Source organism: Canis lupus, chromosome 34 (genome assembly GCF_011100685.1).
Source record: "Canis lupus familiaris isolate Mischka breed German Shepherd chromosome 34, alternate assembly UU_Cfam_GSD_1.0, whole genome shotgun sequence".
In the NCBI taxonomy this organism is placed as follows: domain Eukaryota; kingdom Metazoa; phylum Chordata; class Mammalia; order Carnivora; family Canidae; genus Canis; species Canis lupus.
Window position 1 is genome coordinate 636,347 of NC_049255.1, and position 17,057 is coordinate 653,403.

General features: G+C 42.5%; 1 protein-coding gene across 1 annotated transcript in view; it reads right to left on the reverse strand.

The window, feature by feature from the left end:
• The window catches only part of TRIO (trio Rho guanine nucleotide exchange factor), a 351,672-nt gene that overhangs the window by 199,261 nt on the left and 135,354 nt on the right, over positions 1–17,057 (reverse strand). The window contains 4 exon segments of the mRNA XM_038583299.1: positions 5,743–5,934; positions 9,615–9,737; positions 11,235–11,747; positions 14,353–14,545. Coding sequence (XP_038439227.1) covers positions 5,743–5,934; positions 9,615–9,737; positions 11,235–11,747; positions 14,353–14,545 — 1,021 coding nt within the window.

Below are 17,057 nucleotides of genomic sequence, written 5' to 3' on the forward strand. Positions count from 1 at the left end.
GAGAACCTCTCAGAACCTTTTAATATGATAACATGCATTACAGATGGGCAATGGGGGCAGCCTGGTATGTACATTCCCGAACTTTTCTGACCATTCTTATGCATTCCACCCCCTCCAAACCACTCCCCCACAACATGTATCACCATCTTGAGAAACACGGTTTGGGATTACAACACCACGGGAATCTGTCTGGAACAGAGCCTGACCACCCTGTAAAGGACAATGCAGAAGGTGGCTACCATACTCTTGTGAGATCAGAGCAGCCTGTTTATAGTCTCTGACGCTTTAGATGCCCATTAGATCAAAACACGAAAACACATGGTATCCAGCTAGGCTGAGGGTAAAGACAGGAGAGGGAGAGAGAAACATTTCTCCATGAATTCAAATCAGGAGCTGCCTATAGAACTGAGACTTGTGATGCTCAGCAGAATGATGACTTTGTTAAAATGTAGCTGAATGCAGGATGATGGGTCTGGCTCAGCCAGTTTGCAAAACTGAGGCAAGCATATGAGGGCAGAGTAGTACCTACAGCTTTAACAGGAGAGCTTAATTAATTAATTAGATTTGTTTTCATAAACATTTATTCCACTACCCTCCATATGCTGAGAGGATGGAGGTTTCCAACTTGGGAGCTGCTCAGCTGTCTGGCTTGCTCTGCCTGCTGCCACTCGGACCTGGTGCCTTTCTCTGGCGCCTACCTCCCTCCACATGGGGACTCCCGACAGGGCACAGCTGAGCACAGGTGGTTAGCCCATTTAGGAAACAGAAACTGCCTAGAACAGGAATTTTTCAAATATTTCATTGACAAAATTAAAACCAGTTTAAAATGTCTATACACACACATACATATATAGTATACATAGGAACTCAACAACTCTTAATTTCATTTATGTTTTCATTTTTAGAAAGTATTACCCTAAAAGTTTTACATTTGCCTGTCATTTTTATATTTGCCTACTTCACCATTTTTCTTCATGAGTATTATTCAGCATGCACTCTTTCTGGTTCCTACAAGGAAGATGGGCTCCCTTCTCTCCCTGTGGAAAGCAGAGGAGGGGGGAGTTGGTTTCGTGTGCAAAGCTCTGACACCAGCACCACAGTAACTCAGAGGAGACAGGCTCAGTTTGAACCACAATATGCCAGTGATCATGTATCATGTACCTTAAACCTGTTCTCTTTAATAACTTTTTCTTTTTATGCATATTTATTCCAGTTTCTTTCTATTCCATGAGAATCTTGTTTTTGTCCACAAGCCAAGAATTAGGCCTATGCTTTTAATAAAGTAAAACATCATTAAAATGGGAATAATTACATGTGTATTATTTGCCTTAAAAAATCAAAAAGGAATAGTGAAGTATTATTTTCCTCTGAGTTCCAACCCAGACTTACGATAAAATAATCTGGATAACTATGGTAAGTCATGTTTACCATAAATGTTATTTCTAAAACTTTTTATGGAAACTGAAGTTTTATAAGGATTTTAATCTAAGTGCTTTGTTGGTGAAAACAGTGTTCTATTATGTCAGGAACTAAAAGACTGTCACAGACCTCAATGGAAGTCCCAACAAAACCAAATCACTCCCCAAATACAGTATAAGGACAATAATACCACCAGCCCCCTCTACGTCACTGGGCTGATTTAAGGATACAATGACATTTTGTGTTAGAGAGCTCTGTAAATTCTAAAGAACTATACAAGTACTGGCACTTTATTGTTGGCTATACCAAATTGTAGAGGTTCTCATACTCTTAGAGAAGATGCAGTAATCAGATTGATGGCTCATGGTAAAGGTAAATCTTTATCAGTATTAACAGAACTTTCTGCAGTGATAGAAATGCAGACCCGTGCTGTCTGGTATAGCAGCCAGTGGCCATGATGTGGACACTGTATGGAATTTTAATTTACTTTTACATTACCGGGGATCCCTGGGTGGCGCAGCGGTTTGGTGCCTGCCTTTGGCCCAGGGCGCGATCCTGGAGACCCGGGATCGAATCCCACATCGGGCTCCCGGTGCATGCAGCCTGCTTCTCCCTCTGCCTGCATCTCTGCCTCTCTCTCTCTATGTGTGACTATCATAAATAAATTAAAAAAAAAAAAGAAAAGAAAGGAAATAATACTTTTACATTACCTTATTAATAAACTTTAAGTAATTTCAGTAAGTGCATATGGTGACTGGCAACCATATTGGACAGCGCAGCTCTAGACTTTTTTTTTTTTTTTTTTCTTAAAGAAAGTCAGGCTGCCACAAGCAGCACCTCATTTGGATGTATTGGAAGTTTGACTACCCTCCTTTCCACAAATGGACCCTGAAGGTTTGTGGGAGGGGTTCTAGCAGGAGAGCACAGGTACCGCCATGCTCCTGACCAAAGAACATCCTCCTCTTTCAGGAAAAGTCACCATCCTGGGTGCAGTATGCAGCTCTGGGAGGGACACATGTGGAGTGGGGATGGAGGAGGGGGACACCCGCCTGGCCAGTCAGATCAACCCTGGCAATCGGTGGGGTGACAGATGTCACAGCCCGATCACCTTCACACTCTAGATCATTCTTTTTTAATAGTAAAAACTGGAGCTGGAAAGGTGAAATAAAATCAATCACTTTCTTTTGTTTTACAAAAATGTAATTCTAGTAACATTTGCTAGGAAAGCTTCCTAGTGTGAAGAGACTATCCAGTGGATATGCCACATGACCAAAAGACATGAAGGCTGGAGCCTCCGGACACCGTGTACTAGTAACACTGCTGGCCTTGTGGTCCTGTCTCCCTGCTTGCAAACGGAGATTCTGGTTCACACACAGCCTCCCTAGAGGTGAGGACATGAGAGTGAATGGATGGCTGAGATGTCTTCAGAATACATGCTGTCTATCCAGTGTTCTCATCTAGTCTACTTCTCAAGATTTAGGTTTGCAAAATCACCAGCAAACACCAACATAAAAACTACCCACCAAGATGGCAGAGGAGCATGGCGGGGCAGTGCCGGGCCCATGTTCCCCCCGGCTGGGAGCTGTAATCCTTACAGGGAAGGCTGCTTCCCTGGGTAAAACCATCAACAATGGGGTCAGGCCTCCCCAATCAGATTTAATTTCTTATAGATACATCTGGAAGGGTTCAGAGGTAGCTAAGCTGGAAACCTAATTTATGACATCCAAGTTTCTGGTCCTCTTCTAGGGGGGCTTATGCAAACAGCATACATGTAACTGGAAGACAAAGCACTCTAGAAAAGGACCAAAGCTGAGCTGTTTCTCTCCTGGAAAGAGGAAAAGTACTTAGTAGATGTGATCTCCCTTCACACATCAGAATTTCAAGGATGTTACTCTTTGTTCAGTGAAGGGGAAGATTCCCAATATGTTTCTACTTGAGAGTAGAGACACACTCTGAAGATGTTCTCATGTCTCATCTGCACATTTCAGTCGTGTGCGGGGCTCTGCCAAGATGCCAGGCCCTTTCTTCACCAGGCTTCTTCTCTGGCTACTCTATACTCACAGAGACCTCAAGCACTGTTACAGTTTACACAAGATCCCACAAAACTATGTTCAATAATGTATTCATCTAGTTTAGTTTCCTTCAAATCCATAAATTACAGTCATTCATCTTATCCAAGTGAAAACACCCCAGGCTCTCATGATGCTGCATATTTGAAATATGTGATAAAGTTTTTAGAGGAAAAAATGTCCCATGGCACCCACATTTCTAGATTATTTTCAAGCAGGTCAGAACAGCAATGAACTTTGGGGTTTATTTATAATTCTGAATCCTACCATGTTTATGAAAGAGATTTTCCTGTGTGTTACTATGCTTCAGACCATCTGCTATTCACCCATGTAGCTTGTCCCATCTCACATTTATTCATATTATCTTCATGGAACTTTCTGAGAGCTCACTATCAGTTTATACACTTCTAGTTACAAGGGGTTGCTGTATCCCATAATATGTTACCACTCCAGATGACATATGTACAGGGACCATACATATGGCATACATCCTCCCATCCATAGTAAGGTAAAGGGCACAATACACCCCTACTCTCTGGGCAATGATAGGGACCAAGGGTGAACATGGTGCTGTTTTCTACTGAAACAGCAGAGAAAGTAATGGGTTCCCATTACTTTTTTAAAAACCTCTTTTGTGTGTGTGGGCTTTTGTTTATTCTTTATTATAAAGATAATTAAATGCGTAAGTTTAGGAAGGTGATAAATCTTACTATTGGAATCTGGAAGTCTCTGTTCACAGCTTTCACGTGAAGCTACTAAGACTTTTTTCTCTTTATATTCCATTTAGTTTCCTCTCTTGCTTCATACTTGAAAGGTTTCTACAGTCAAGATCACTACTAATTAGGGTCTTGTGCAACATTCTCGCTGCCTTGCCAAAACCCTGGGCAAGCTGGGACCTCTATCTTACCTATACTGACTTCACTCCTCAACCGGGACTGTTTCTAGATTACAAAGAGATACTATTTTCCTTCTTAGCAGCATCAGTACAAATCCCTATGAATGTAGTCTCCCCCCAACGTCAAAAGATTACCCCTATCAATATTTCTCCCTGAAAATAAGGCTTCTTTCCCATGTGTCTTCCTAGTGGCTAAAAGTTCCTGTGTTCTTTCTCTACAACTTGAGAAGGTATCTCCCTGCCCAGCACACTTTCCACTACTAAAGTCTGAGTCACAAGCAAAGCACTTCCTTTGTGCTACTTTCAGAGTGTCTGCTTAAGCAAGCTCACTGGAGGAGGATTGTAGAGGTGTGGTGAGTGGTACGCATATTTATGTGTTACCTTTTTAAGTATTTTGACCAGCACATCTGCAAATGAAGCCAATGTGGAGCCTGGATCCATACACATGATTTCATAAATGTGAAAGAACTGTCAACTGCCTAGCCAAAAGCCACTTTTGAACCCTAGCCCTTGCTGGCAGAGCCTGCCTACTGCTGTGTAAGCTACAAAGCCACGTTCACCTTTTCCCACTCTCCCCTGTAGCTAGGGTAGGGCCTGCACCCTGCTCTTGGTCAATGGAAATGGAGGCGAGGTATTTTGGGATGGAGGAGCCTTCTGAAAATAAAGTTTCCCTGATAAAAGTGACAGGCTCCACAAAACCAGACTATAATGGGCACTGTGGTTGAGGCGCAGGAGCTGTGGCATCATCTCTGTGGTCAGGACAGGAAGGCCAAGGCAACCTAAGAGGAGCAGACCCCAGGCCTGCCATTGCTGTATAGCTAGAACTCCCTATACTTTACAACTTCCTGCTTTGTGTGAAAAGCAAACCCCTGATATTTAAACATAATAATCAGGCATTGTTACTTGCTGCCAAAGCATCCTAATTAGGGTTTGCGGGAGGAGTTCTAGCAGGACAGCACAGGTACCGGCATAATTAAAATATTAAAGTGATAGTAAGGGAAAAAGAGCAGTGGCTACCACTTATTAGTACTTACTTTATCCAGGTACTCTATGGGTTGCCTAATATGAATTATCTCATTTATATGATAAAATACTCCCCCCTAAGTAGATACTTTTATTTCCACTTTACAGATGAGAAAACCAAGGAACAGAAGGTGAAGTAACTTGCTAAAGACTGCACAGCACAGGGTAAGAGAGCTAGGGTTTTAACTCACAGCTGCCTGACCTTAGAGCTCATGTTCTTAAGCACTAGACATGCCATACAAAAGTCCTCCAAGGATCTGGCCGCAGGTTGGGAGGGTACTGGGGGAGGAAGTGTTCCAGCCACCACCTTGTGGGCTGTGGGTCCCAGGCACTGACCTTTTCAGCCTTCTGGTGGAAAATGGAGGACATGTCCAGCAAGGTACTCCGCTCATCCAGGGCTGCCGCAAATGCCTTCCACTCCTGCTCCAGCTGATTCGCAATCTGCTTAATCTGCTGAGAGGCGTAGTGGCCAGACTCTACCAAGCGATTTGCCACTGACATTATGCGATTTATATTAACATACACGTTCTGCAAAAGAGGGAGAGAAAGAGGGCTTGTCAGAGGAAGGCAAACAAGAGGCTTCCTTGTAAGAACCATGGATGATAGCACTTTGTGAAACACCACCCACTAACTTCAATTTTATTTGTCACAGCAGAATCACCTGGTATATAACAGTGTACATATTTGCTATCTGATTTCCATAAACTCTAAATATTGGTTTCAATTGCTATTTTTAAAACTGCAAAATTACAAATCAACTAGCTGAGAGGCAGCCTGGTAGGCACAAAGCAATTGAGTACACAAGTGGGTGCACACAAATACACTCTTACTCACTCGTTGGCTTCGAATCCTGAAAAGGGTCCAGATGGCAAGCCTACTGATAAGTAGTCACCCAGAACTGAGAAAATCCAACACTGCAGGTTTTAATTAGAGCCCAGGAACCACATGCTACCCACTGAGCGACCACAGGCTGCTCTCTGTAGAAACAAGCTCTCTTGTCTACACAATGAGCCCGAGTTGTCTGTGTGGGGCCAACAGAGAATCTTCTATAAACCGACCCACTTTCGCTACGGAAGGGGAATTGAGGCACAAAAGGAAGGAACAACACTATATGCAAACTTTTGATCAAGTGTTCTACTCTGTGGAAATGCCCATCTTTGAGCCTACCAGTCTACTGCAAAAATAATGGCATGAGGCTGAAAAACAGGACAACTTTGTCCCCCAAACCCATTCTCACTCTGCTATGCTCCTTTCCACCTTCAGTTGCCTTTGAGGTTCCTAGTCCAGCAGAGGCAGTGGTAGGAAACACACACCTTCAACAAACCCCAGGTGGTTGTTCTTCATTGCAACAGCATTCCTCTTGATGGGTCCCCCAACATCATAGACACCTTGTCAGCCTCTCCCAGTTTTGCCACTAAACCTAATTACCCAACCTGTCCAAATCTCTATTTTTCCTGCTTCCTCCCCACTTTGGCTGTGGTCCCTAGGGCCCCTCTCACAGGGACACACACCCCACACAGCCTACTCGTGGTCACCTCGTCTGCAGCCCACCCAGGAAGCCCCATGAAGAATGTGCTTATCCATCCATTCTTTGTACCATCCTCTCTACTCATTCTTTCCCTCCATTCTGACCCAAATCTAAACAAGGTGGAGTCACTCCAGGATTAGAGTCACAGCCTCTGAGTTCCTCTTCTGGGTGCATCTGCAGCCTGGAGTCAGCTAGTAGATGTCCGGTGTCTAAAGCAGCAGGAAGAGAGGGCATGTGTGAAGTTGTGATAGGCAATCAAGGCCACAGTCAGTGGGAAACAGACCTCATTGGCTCTTGTGGCAATAATGCTCTAACTAGTAGCCTTTAGTCAAAAATAATCCCTCCCCTGCCCAGATGTGTTCTCTCCCTCTAGTTGTAGGTGCCTAGAATACTAATTTTTATAATGTTTGTATCATTAAAGAAGAAAACCAACTCCAAGGGTCTTCTGGGAAGAGCATAAGCAGATGCCCTCTGTTAGAATCCAGAGCAGAGCCCTGCATTCAAGAAGGCTCCACCATGGGAACCACTGAGGCAGTCACTCCCACTGAAGTTGTTACGGTGTCCTGCATCACTTTCAGATCCTCAAACAGATTCCACTATGCGTAGAGGGTCTGTGGATTAGATCTTTCCCATCACTTCATCACTGCCTACACAGATAAAGGAACGTGATGGCATGCAACCCAACAAACCACCTGTACACCAATATGGCAATATAGGATTCCTTTTGTTAAAGTACCTACCTCTAGTTTTTATTGTTACAGCTTTTAAAAGTATCTGTGACAATGAGCAGAATTGTTGGCATCCCTTAACATGCTTTAGAGACTGTCAACTTTTCATAGTGATGTTTAGCATTTTCATTTTGCCAAAAAAGTTGAAAACACTGTAGGAAGCACAGGAAAGGGCTGAAGGTTAATAGGCCCTTGCTCTGCATAAAGCAATGTCCTAGATAGACACCTAGCTCTCATGGACGTTCAGCAGACTAGGGGTGGAAGCTCTTCTAGCAGCTGCCACCCACCATGGCATAGGGTTACCCCACTCTTTGGTTACCCCACTCTTTCATTCAAACTTCTAACTTAAAAAAATAATAGAAGTTTATTGCAAAGAATCAGAAAACAGACTTAAACCTTAAAAAAGGGGGAGACATCACCCATATTTTTAAGAATTTTAACAATGTTTTTAGTTGGTGATATCATGACTGCTAATACATTACCAAGCCTATGTGTTCAGCATTATCTTAGTGCTTTACATGTGCAGGGGAAAGACAATTATGGAATTCTATGGGAGACAGATATAACCCTCACTTTACAGATTAGGAAACTGAGGCTGGCAGAGACTGAACGGACTACGGACTGCCCAAAGTCACATGGAAACTGGAAGGCTCAGATTAGAAACCTCTGCATTCCTAACCCATTTTCTGAATCTACTAATAATGCTGGGGCAGGGAAGGTATTTTCTGTTCTAGATTTTCTAAAATGTATTTTAGTGTTTCCTGTTTCTATAGTATGTGATATAATGCACTGAACATCTTCCACCACTAGCTGCAGTTTCAGAGTAGCTTGATAAACTGAAAAAATTTCTCAGGAAAAAATTCTAAGAAGATTCCTCCAAAGGTAACATTTTGGCTCTTCTCATCTATGCCCAGGTTTGAACATTTAAACCAGAAATTCCCTTACCTCAAATTCCAGAGTAGATTACCAAACTTTTTTGATGGAGTCTATTACAAAAAATTTATTGTTAAATGTTACCTTTAAACTACCTAAACTGGAGCACTTAGTTGGCCAAACTTTATGAAATGACATCTTATTGAATTAATTTAAACAAAGACCCTGTCTTCGTACTACTTTGATGCTCTGTAACAAATGTTATAAGGCCCAAGGGTGGTTAATTCTCATAAGACTAGCTTAAAGTCCAAACCAAAACTCCTTGTCCCCAAAAAGGATATTTCTAGAAGGTTAACTGTCTACAGAAATAACATGTGTCCTGTAGAACAACACAGAGTTTTATTTTAGTTATATTAACTCCAAAAATGTAACAAAAGTACTATTCAGAATTCATTTTTTTTTTTTTGGGGGGTCATTTTGTTTAGTAGTCCTAAAACAACCCACCATTGGTCACAACAGGTCGAGGGAGTCAACCTCTACTGGAGCCAGGGAATTCCAGGCATGGCCAATGTCCAGACCCTAATAATACTTCAGTTCAACCTGGAGGGAAATCTCATGTTTTAGGAGAATTGGAGTATGCCCTTGAGGCAGATAGCAGGCAGGCTGGCTTACTTCTTCCTCATGAAGGGCAGCCCAACAAACTGACAGCAGCCCTGCTCAGGTCACTCACCTGGCCACTGAGCAGTTTTTCTGGGGCCCTAACAGGCTCCTAAAAGGTACAGCACAGGACATGGCATCAAAATCATCCATGTTGAACTGGCCAAGTAAGTGATTCAAGTTTCACTGGTGTGTTTGCTTGTTTTCACATTTTTGTTTGTGTAAAACTTAAAAGAAGCTGTAGATACTGCTACCAACCAAGAAGTGCACACACTTGGAGGTCAGCACCTACTACCACATCAGTAACTCTCCTGGCCCCGTGTGGCCTCCTGGCAGAGTGCTGGGACACCATCTGTGTAAATACCTCCCGTCTGCTGCAATACTCTCACATACAAGATACCTCTGTTCTGACAGTATCTTACCATACAGTTCATGGCAAAGTGATTGTGCTGTGTCTGGAGTTCCATTGCATGAGGATGGCTGGTCCCAATTTCAGTGTAGCTGTTCAGAAACAGGCCCTTGTTATGTGTGATCCAGTCAAACATCTACCAGAATGAAAAAAAGACAACCTGAAATCACTCCAGAAAAAGAAATGACAGGCACAGAAGCAGGGCCAAACCAATCAAGGGCATGGTCCTTGCTCTGACAGCCTCTCGGAAGATTCTTGAATTTTAAGTAAGCAGTTCTGAACTTGCATGACCTCCAAGAAAATCTTATCTAATGTGTCCCTTTGACTGATCAGGAATTAGGAAGCAGACAGGCAAAGAGAGGTATTCAAATCCCCCAGGCTAATTAAAACTAACCTTTTGACTCTCAACCCAGCCTCCCTGCTCTACTAAACTGCCTAATGGCCACACTGCTCTTTAACAAGAGGCCTGTTAGGTGAGATGAGGGACGTACAAATATCTGGATGGGTTCTGTTATGCTCACAATGGCTGAGGGTAAGTCCAATGACTATAAGATCATACATGCTTTTTTGCATGTGCAAACAGTATTTTAAAACTGTGTAAATGCAAACAATAAAATTTACTATCAAAAAATAGAAAGGACTGAGGAAAAAAATTTTAACAATGATATATCCTTCTCAAGGTTCAATACAGATGCTACCCAGAAAAAGAGGTCAATTATGTTGCTCATAAAGAAAACGTTTAAGCAAAAAGAAATAACTATCATTATTAGGACTGGTATCATGACTTGAACCATTATTCCAGAGATAGTCACCTGTTTTTTGAGTAATTGAAAGGAAGATTTTCCCAGTGTCTTTGATAAGGCACTTCTTTAAACGTAAGTACACTGACAGGTCAAAAGCTTGCCAAACAACAGTAGGGACTATCACTGTTTGAAACGTCCTTTTGTATCAAAGATTTGTGGTGTAGTTTTTTTTACTTTAGAGAATATTCTCCTGTCGGTGACAAGAATTCAATGAGCTCAAATTAAGAGTGATTAATTCACCCATGTTCATGGCTTGCAACACAGTCCTATAAATAAATGTCCTGTTCCCACCCTGCTAAGATAGTTAGCTGGAAACACAAGCATCCACTTGGACCAGCTCTTCTGTATGAAGCATGAGACCATCAGTAATCACTGCCCATATTTCCCAGAAACTATTCTTTGTAACACCTTATTCATCTTTTATTTTAAAAATATGGTCAATAATGATCTGAATGCTGTTCTGTCACTGGCTTTATAGGAATGGAGCAGCTAGGAGCAAAACACACACATACATAACGACTGCTTTTGATCCTATAATTCCATAAAACTTTCACTCTTTTAACTCAAGATATCCTCATCTCTCTTATCGGCATTCTAAACCAAACTGTCAGTAACCAATAACTGAAAGTTCCCCAAATGGCATTGGCTTGCACCCAGAGAAACTGGAAGGCAGATTTAGAGCAGATCTCTGGAGGGAACCAACGAGAGGGCATGGCTGGCTCTTCCTCGATCCTTCCTCCTGACCAAAGCTGGCCCCCCGGCTGCTGGGACCCAACGGTCCAGGGAGCCTTCTGTGTCTCATTTCAGCTCCCCTCTCCCTGCTCCTTTACCTTTTCAGCGTCCTGTTCAAACAGCCTTAGCTGAAAGCACTGGTCCAGCTTCAGTTTTCGTACATGCCACATCTGATGCAGATGCTGCCGTGTTGAGTGCAGCCTGTCCAACATGGCGGACACCTTGGGTAGGAGGCTCTGCAGGTCCGCATTGCCTGACCCAGAGTTCTTTTTGGGAAAGCTGTCACTGCTCTGAATCCTCTGGAGCAGCTTCTGTCCCTCTAAATCTAAGTCTTCTATAGGGGCCTTAATCACCTTCTTCTTTAGCTGGGAATGTTCCTCAATCATATTCCGAGCCCCCTCTAAATCCTGAGGCAATTCTTTCTTGGCTAGGATGTCCTGAAGTTCCTCCAGCCGAGAGAGCATGTGGGTTGCATTGCTAATGTAGTCTTCAAAAGCAACTCTGATTTCAATCCATTCTTCATGGTTGTATTCCAAGCAGCCATCAAACTCGGGAGTTAGCTGAGAAGGATCAACTACTTTGGTAAGGCCTTCTAAAGAGACCATATTTGTCTTAAGGGGGAAAAAAAATCATGTATGAGAAGATGAACCAATTTTCTGTGGTCTTATCATAATGCAATTTACAATACTTACTTACAGATTTTCAAACGTAAAGCAAGTACTCTCTATAGAAAACATGCCTTGTTCTGGCCCCAAAAAACAAATGTCGATGAAAGAAACATTACCAGTAATCGGTGAAAGAGAAGACCATTAGAGCAAAACGTTAGTTAGAATACCTAAAATTATAGGACATTGTATCTCATGAGAGCTAAAGAAATGAGATTTCTTTCCAAGAATGTGGAAACTAACCTGCTCTCTTAGGCACATTAGCTGGGAAATGTCTTAAATTGCAATACAGAGCAGCTGACTTAGAAATTTTACTTTCACCAATGTATTCTTTCTCGTCCGCACCACTCTAGCATCTCACAACAGAAAACCCTATGGAAGCCTCCTACTCTCTACAATCAATCCAATATCTTGTCTTACTCATGGGTTTCCAAAACCCTATGAAGTACCACCTCCCTCTAAGGACATGTGTTTGTAAGCTGTTTATTAAGTGATAAACACTTAGTAAGAACAATCAGAACACAAATCAGAACACTTAATAGGAACGATCAGAACACTCTCACGGCTCATCTTGTCCTACCCTACACCTCCACCTCCCCTCAAGTTGATGATAGGTTATGAACAACTTTTTAAAACTTTCTAAAATATACAAAAATTAGCCAGAAAGGGAGGCAGAAGCTTTTGTTATAAAGCTAAAGACAGAGGGTATGTTTCATGCATTGCAATCATCTGCCACAATTCTGAGCAGTACAGTGTTATACATTTCAGTTTGCACTACATTCCAACCTACCAGTTACGGAGTTTTAGTCCTTTATAATCTAAGCAAAAAATCTCAAACCTCACCCTAACTGTACCATGTGTTACAGGGTTACAATCCATACTGGTGCCTCAAGGAAAACACAGGGGGTGGGAGAGGGGTAATTAAATGCAAAGATGAAGTTAAAGGAAAAAGATTTATAGCCTAAGGACCAAAATATAAACAGAGAAAGGCTGGTATAGCCCCACCTCTGTCACCTCCAGCCTTAGAGTAACCTAGAATTGCATCACTCCACGCTGGCTGGCATGAGAACCTACGAAAAGCAACAAAGCTAGAAACAGAGGCTGTTCCTAGTCCTTGCATTTCTATTTGCAAGGTCGCTGTAGGTTCATTCCTACTCCATCTGTCCAAACTTTTAATAACCTCCATGGAACTAATCATTTCACAGAGAGAGGCTGGTGACAATGTAGAGACAGTAAGTTCAATAGAAAAAGCTGGTAAATTTAAAGGCCCAGAGGGAGGGATCAAAATTAGACTAGCAAAACCTTATGTGCATTGTATTACATAAACCACTTATTTCTGCTAAAAACATGTATAATTAAAAGCAACACACTTTAAATTCTCCATCAAAAAAAATAGTAAGACCCCCCCACCCAAAAAAAAAAATAGTAAGACCCAATAAATTACCCTCCAAACTCACTGCTTAGCTGTGACTTACTGATTTCATCTTTTACCTAAATCTCTTGAACACAGTTTCAAATTCAAATTAAAACGAAATTCAGATTTCAGATTGAAAATCAGTACCATGGAAAGAGATTTTAAAATATAAGTAAACAGACATGTAAAAACACTCTGAAATATAAACATGGAACATAAAACTTAAGAATTAAATATTGTGTGATGTGCTTATTACAACTGGTCTTGTTCCCCTCAACACACGTGAATCCACTCCCTGAATCCTACTGTGTACGCAAACTTGCTAGAAGCAGCACAATTTATTCAACCAAAACTTAGGAGATCTTTTTAGAGAACACTCTATTCCAGAACATGGCATGAATCAGGTTTCAAGCTGGCCAGAATACTTTCTTCCCATCATCATCTCATTATACTAACTGTATCAAAACCTGGCGAGAGCCTTGGTAGCTGAAGGAAGGTGACACTGGAAAAGGAAGTAAGTGAGGAGGTTGAGGCTGGTTTCATACAATGTCTGAGAAACAGCGACGTTACATGCTGCAGAACCCAGAACTCTATAGTTTTTAAAGGAGTATCTCCTTTTTCATAAACGAGATAACTGATGCACAAATACACAATAGATCATTCTCTCCATTACCAAGAACAAGGTGAAAATGTAGTTTCTTCCAGACACGTAAAGTTGGGTATCTCTCCCTAACTTTCCCTTATTTCCAAGGCTGAGGCAATGATAATAAATCTGAAGCCACATCAAGCCATCTGAGGGAACCTCCTTCTGTGGTACACATGTGCCTTACACCTCAGCAGCCCACCCTACAAAACCAAGAGATCTGAAACCTAAATCGCTCTGGGGTGAAATAATCCAGGAGGAAAATATAATCAAAGAACCTAGTTTTGTTATGAATTAGCTACTGCATAACTAATTTTACTTGCCATAGGTATATAAGATGTACAGTTCCCATTTAATATGTGATTTTAAAAATCTATTATCTAAAATGAGGAGGAAAAAAAAAATAAATAAATAAAATAAATGAGGAGGAAAAAGTCAACTTTTAATAAACCACACCTATTGGTTTAACTGGTCTAGCTACACATGGAAGTTACCTCAAATTCAAACTTAGAACTGCCAAAATTAGTCCTCTGTTTCTGCCAAAAGTTGTCTGGCTTGATTATCAGTGCAACATGAATGCAGCAGGGAAAGGACTCTTGCAATATCTTCAGCAGAGGCTTAATGGAGTCCCACTTGGACCCACGCATGTCCACGATCACCGTGAATCCTCGCTTGCAGACCTCTTCACTAGAGAAAAAGAAAAAAAAACAAAAAACAAAACAGGTTTAAACCTTGCAACTCTTTCTCTGGCCAGAGTCCCACTAGGTGAGACTGACTACGTCCCTCACTCTGATGCCTTGGAGGGGCAGGGGGTTTTCTCGTCTTCTGTGTATGAAATGATCACACACATTGTCTAGTAACTATTACAGTGAAGGTCCTTGGTGAGGACTGACAGGGACAGATTCCTCACCATGTGCGCAGAGCCCAGGTGGAGAGGGTCACAGACCAAGGAACAGCAGTCACAGGAGCCTCCTGGATCACAGGCGCTGTAACCACCTGCACCAGTGCCCTGGTGATGGCGGGAGCTTTTTGATGTTCCATTTTGTCCCCTTTTACAGGTTGAGGCCCCTGAGCTACCTCAGAGGTTCTGCAAGTGTGGTCCACTGATCCCTGGGGTCCTTGGCGCCCTTCTGGCAGGCTCTTTGGGGTAAAGAGATTTTCACAGTAATACTGAGACTTATTTGCCTTTTCAGCCTGGTTGCACTGGTTGATGCAAAGACCATGTGGAAGATGAGGCTAGCCCTCAGCACTGGCCAAGGCAGTACTAGAGCCTCTGTGTTCTCCCCCTCCATGTCCTGACAAATTTAAACAAACAAAAAAAAGCCAGTTTCTCTTAACAATGACCCTGATAAAGCAATAAAAATTATTAGTTTTATTAAATCTCAACCCCTGAGTACATAGGAAATATATGTAATGCACTTCTGCAATAAAGAAAGTCAAGAGTCAAGGTGTCCCTAAGCATAGTTTTAAGTTCAGTGTTCACATGGAAGCTCTGAGGAAGGCTTTGCACAACCTTACACTTAGGAACCAACCATGATCCTTTTTGTGCTGGACTCACAGTGCATGCAGGCTGCTGATTCCAGTGCCAGACATGAGCCAGGTCACAACTGTGTGCGAGATACATGGAAACACACCTAAGACCCCAAGTGCATAACGACAAGTTCAGATTTTCACCCCAGGTGAATGTGCTGCGCCTAGAGGAAAAACACTGAATATTTTTCTGCCCCAAGGAATCACTTGGGAAACTAAAAAGTATTTATAGTTATAAATTCAGAGTTATAGTTTATAAATTAAAAACTCCGAAAATTAATTATCATTAGTAATGTTAAAAAGCCAAAATAAATTAAGTCCAAATTAAAACCAATTTCATGCTCTCTTGCATAAGCTCACTCCTTCACCCTTCCCTCCCCATCCCCACGTGAACGCCATTCTCTTCCTCAATGCATACCGTCACAGTAACAGTCGCTCCAACTTTCACACATGTAAAGTTCCTATCACAGCTACATCCATGTAAGAGGCAGGTCACCAAAAAATTACAAAAAAAGGTCTGTAGGGATAGAACCTGAGTACTTGACAGCACAGGTGCTAGGAACATGGTGTGGAAAGCCACCAAGAGAACACAGACTGGTCAGCAGCCTAGCTTCTCACTCAAAGGCAGAAACTGCTAGGAATGGTTTGATGAACTTCTCTCTGGAACCCTTGTATGAATATGAACTTCAGATGGGTGAACACTTGGCTCACACATCCTTTGGGATATCACTTTTCTCTGTCTCCAGCAGGTCCTGGGCCATGAACAGCACAGCACAGACCTCCTTCACACGTCCTAGAAACAAACAAAGCTTTCAGAAAGGTCTCCTAAGATCTCCCAAGTCACTGAAATGAAGGATTCCGGGTCTCTTCAGGCTCTGATTGGGTTTCCAATCTGGCAAGACCAGCCACAGCAAAGGGAGCCTGCCCCAGCCGAGACATTCTACTCCGGATGCTCTACCTGGGGCCACACACACCCAAAGGCAGGAGACCGTACACTGCCGCGAGGCCCAACTGCCTTAGTGGGTGCTGTCTGCTGGACTGCATGTCAGACATCAGCCTTCACCAGATCAGGGTAAATTGTCAGGCAGCCTGTGTCTCTCCTCGCAAAGCCCTACACAGCCCCTCCACCTGAAAGGAGCTAAAATGAATCCTGAATAACTCCAGGCTCGACAATAGGAACAAGTTACATAATGCCACAACCAGAAGGTGCCTGAGCTTGCCAGTTTACAGCAGGCCTCACTATCCACCCTCCTCCACAATTGAACCCACCACCCAGTGACTTCTAGTTAAGGAAAGTCACAAGTGAACTGGGCTGGGAGTGCATATCCTTTCAATCAGTCTTTACCCAGTTAAAAGCCAGTCCTTGTTAAGAAAGCAGTGACTTGCAAAGATTCCCAAACTCAGTTCCATTCATGAGCAGCCAATGATCGTGGACAGCTCTCTGCAGAAGGGATCCATGTCACTCCTCTACCTGAAAGATACTGCTCATTGGAACAAGGGATTATCAAGCAGGTATTTCAGCAATTTTACCTAAAAATCTCATTTTATCTGTGAGGTAAAAAAAAATTTTAGGGGTGCCTGGATGGCTCGGTTGGTTAAGCATCTGCCTTCAGCTCAGGACATGACCTCAGAGTCCTAAGATAGAGCCACACATCAGACTCCATGCTCA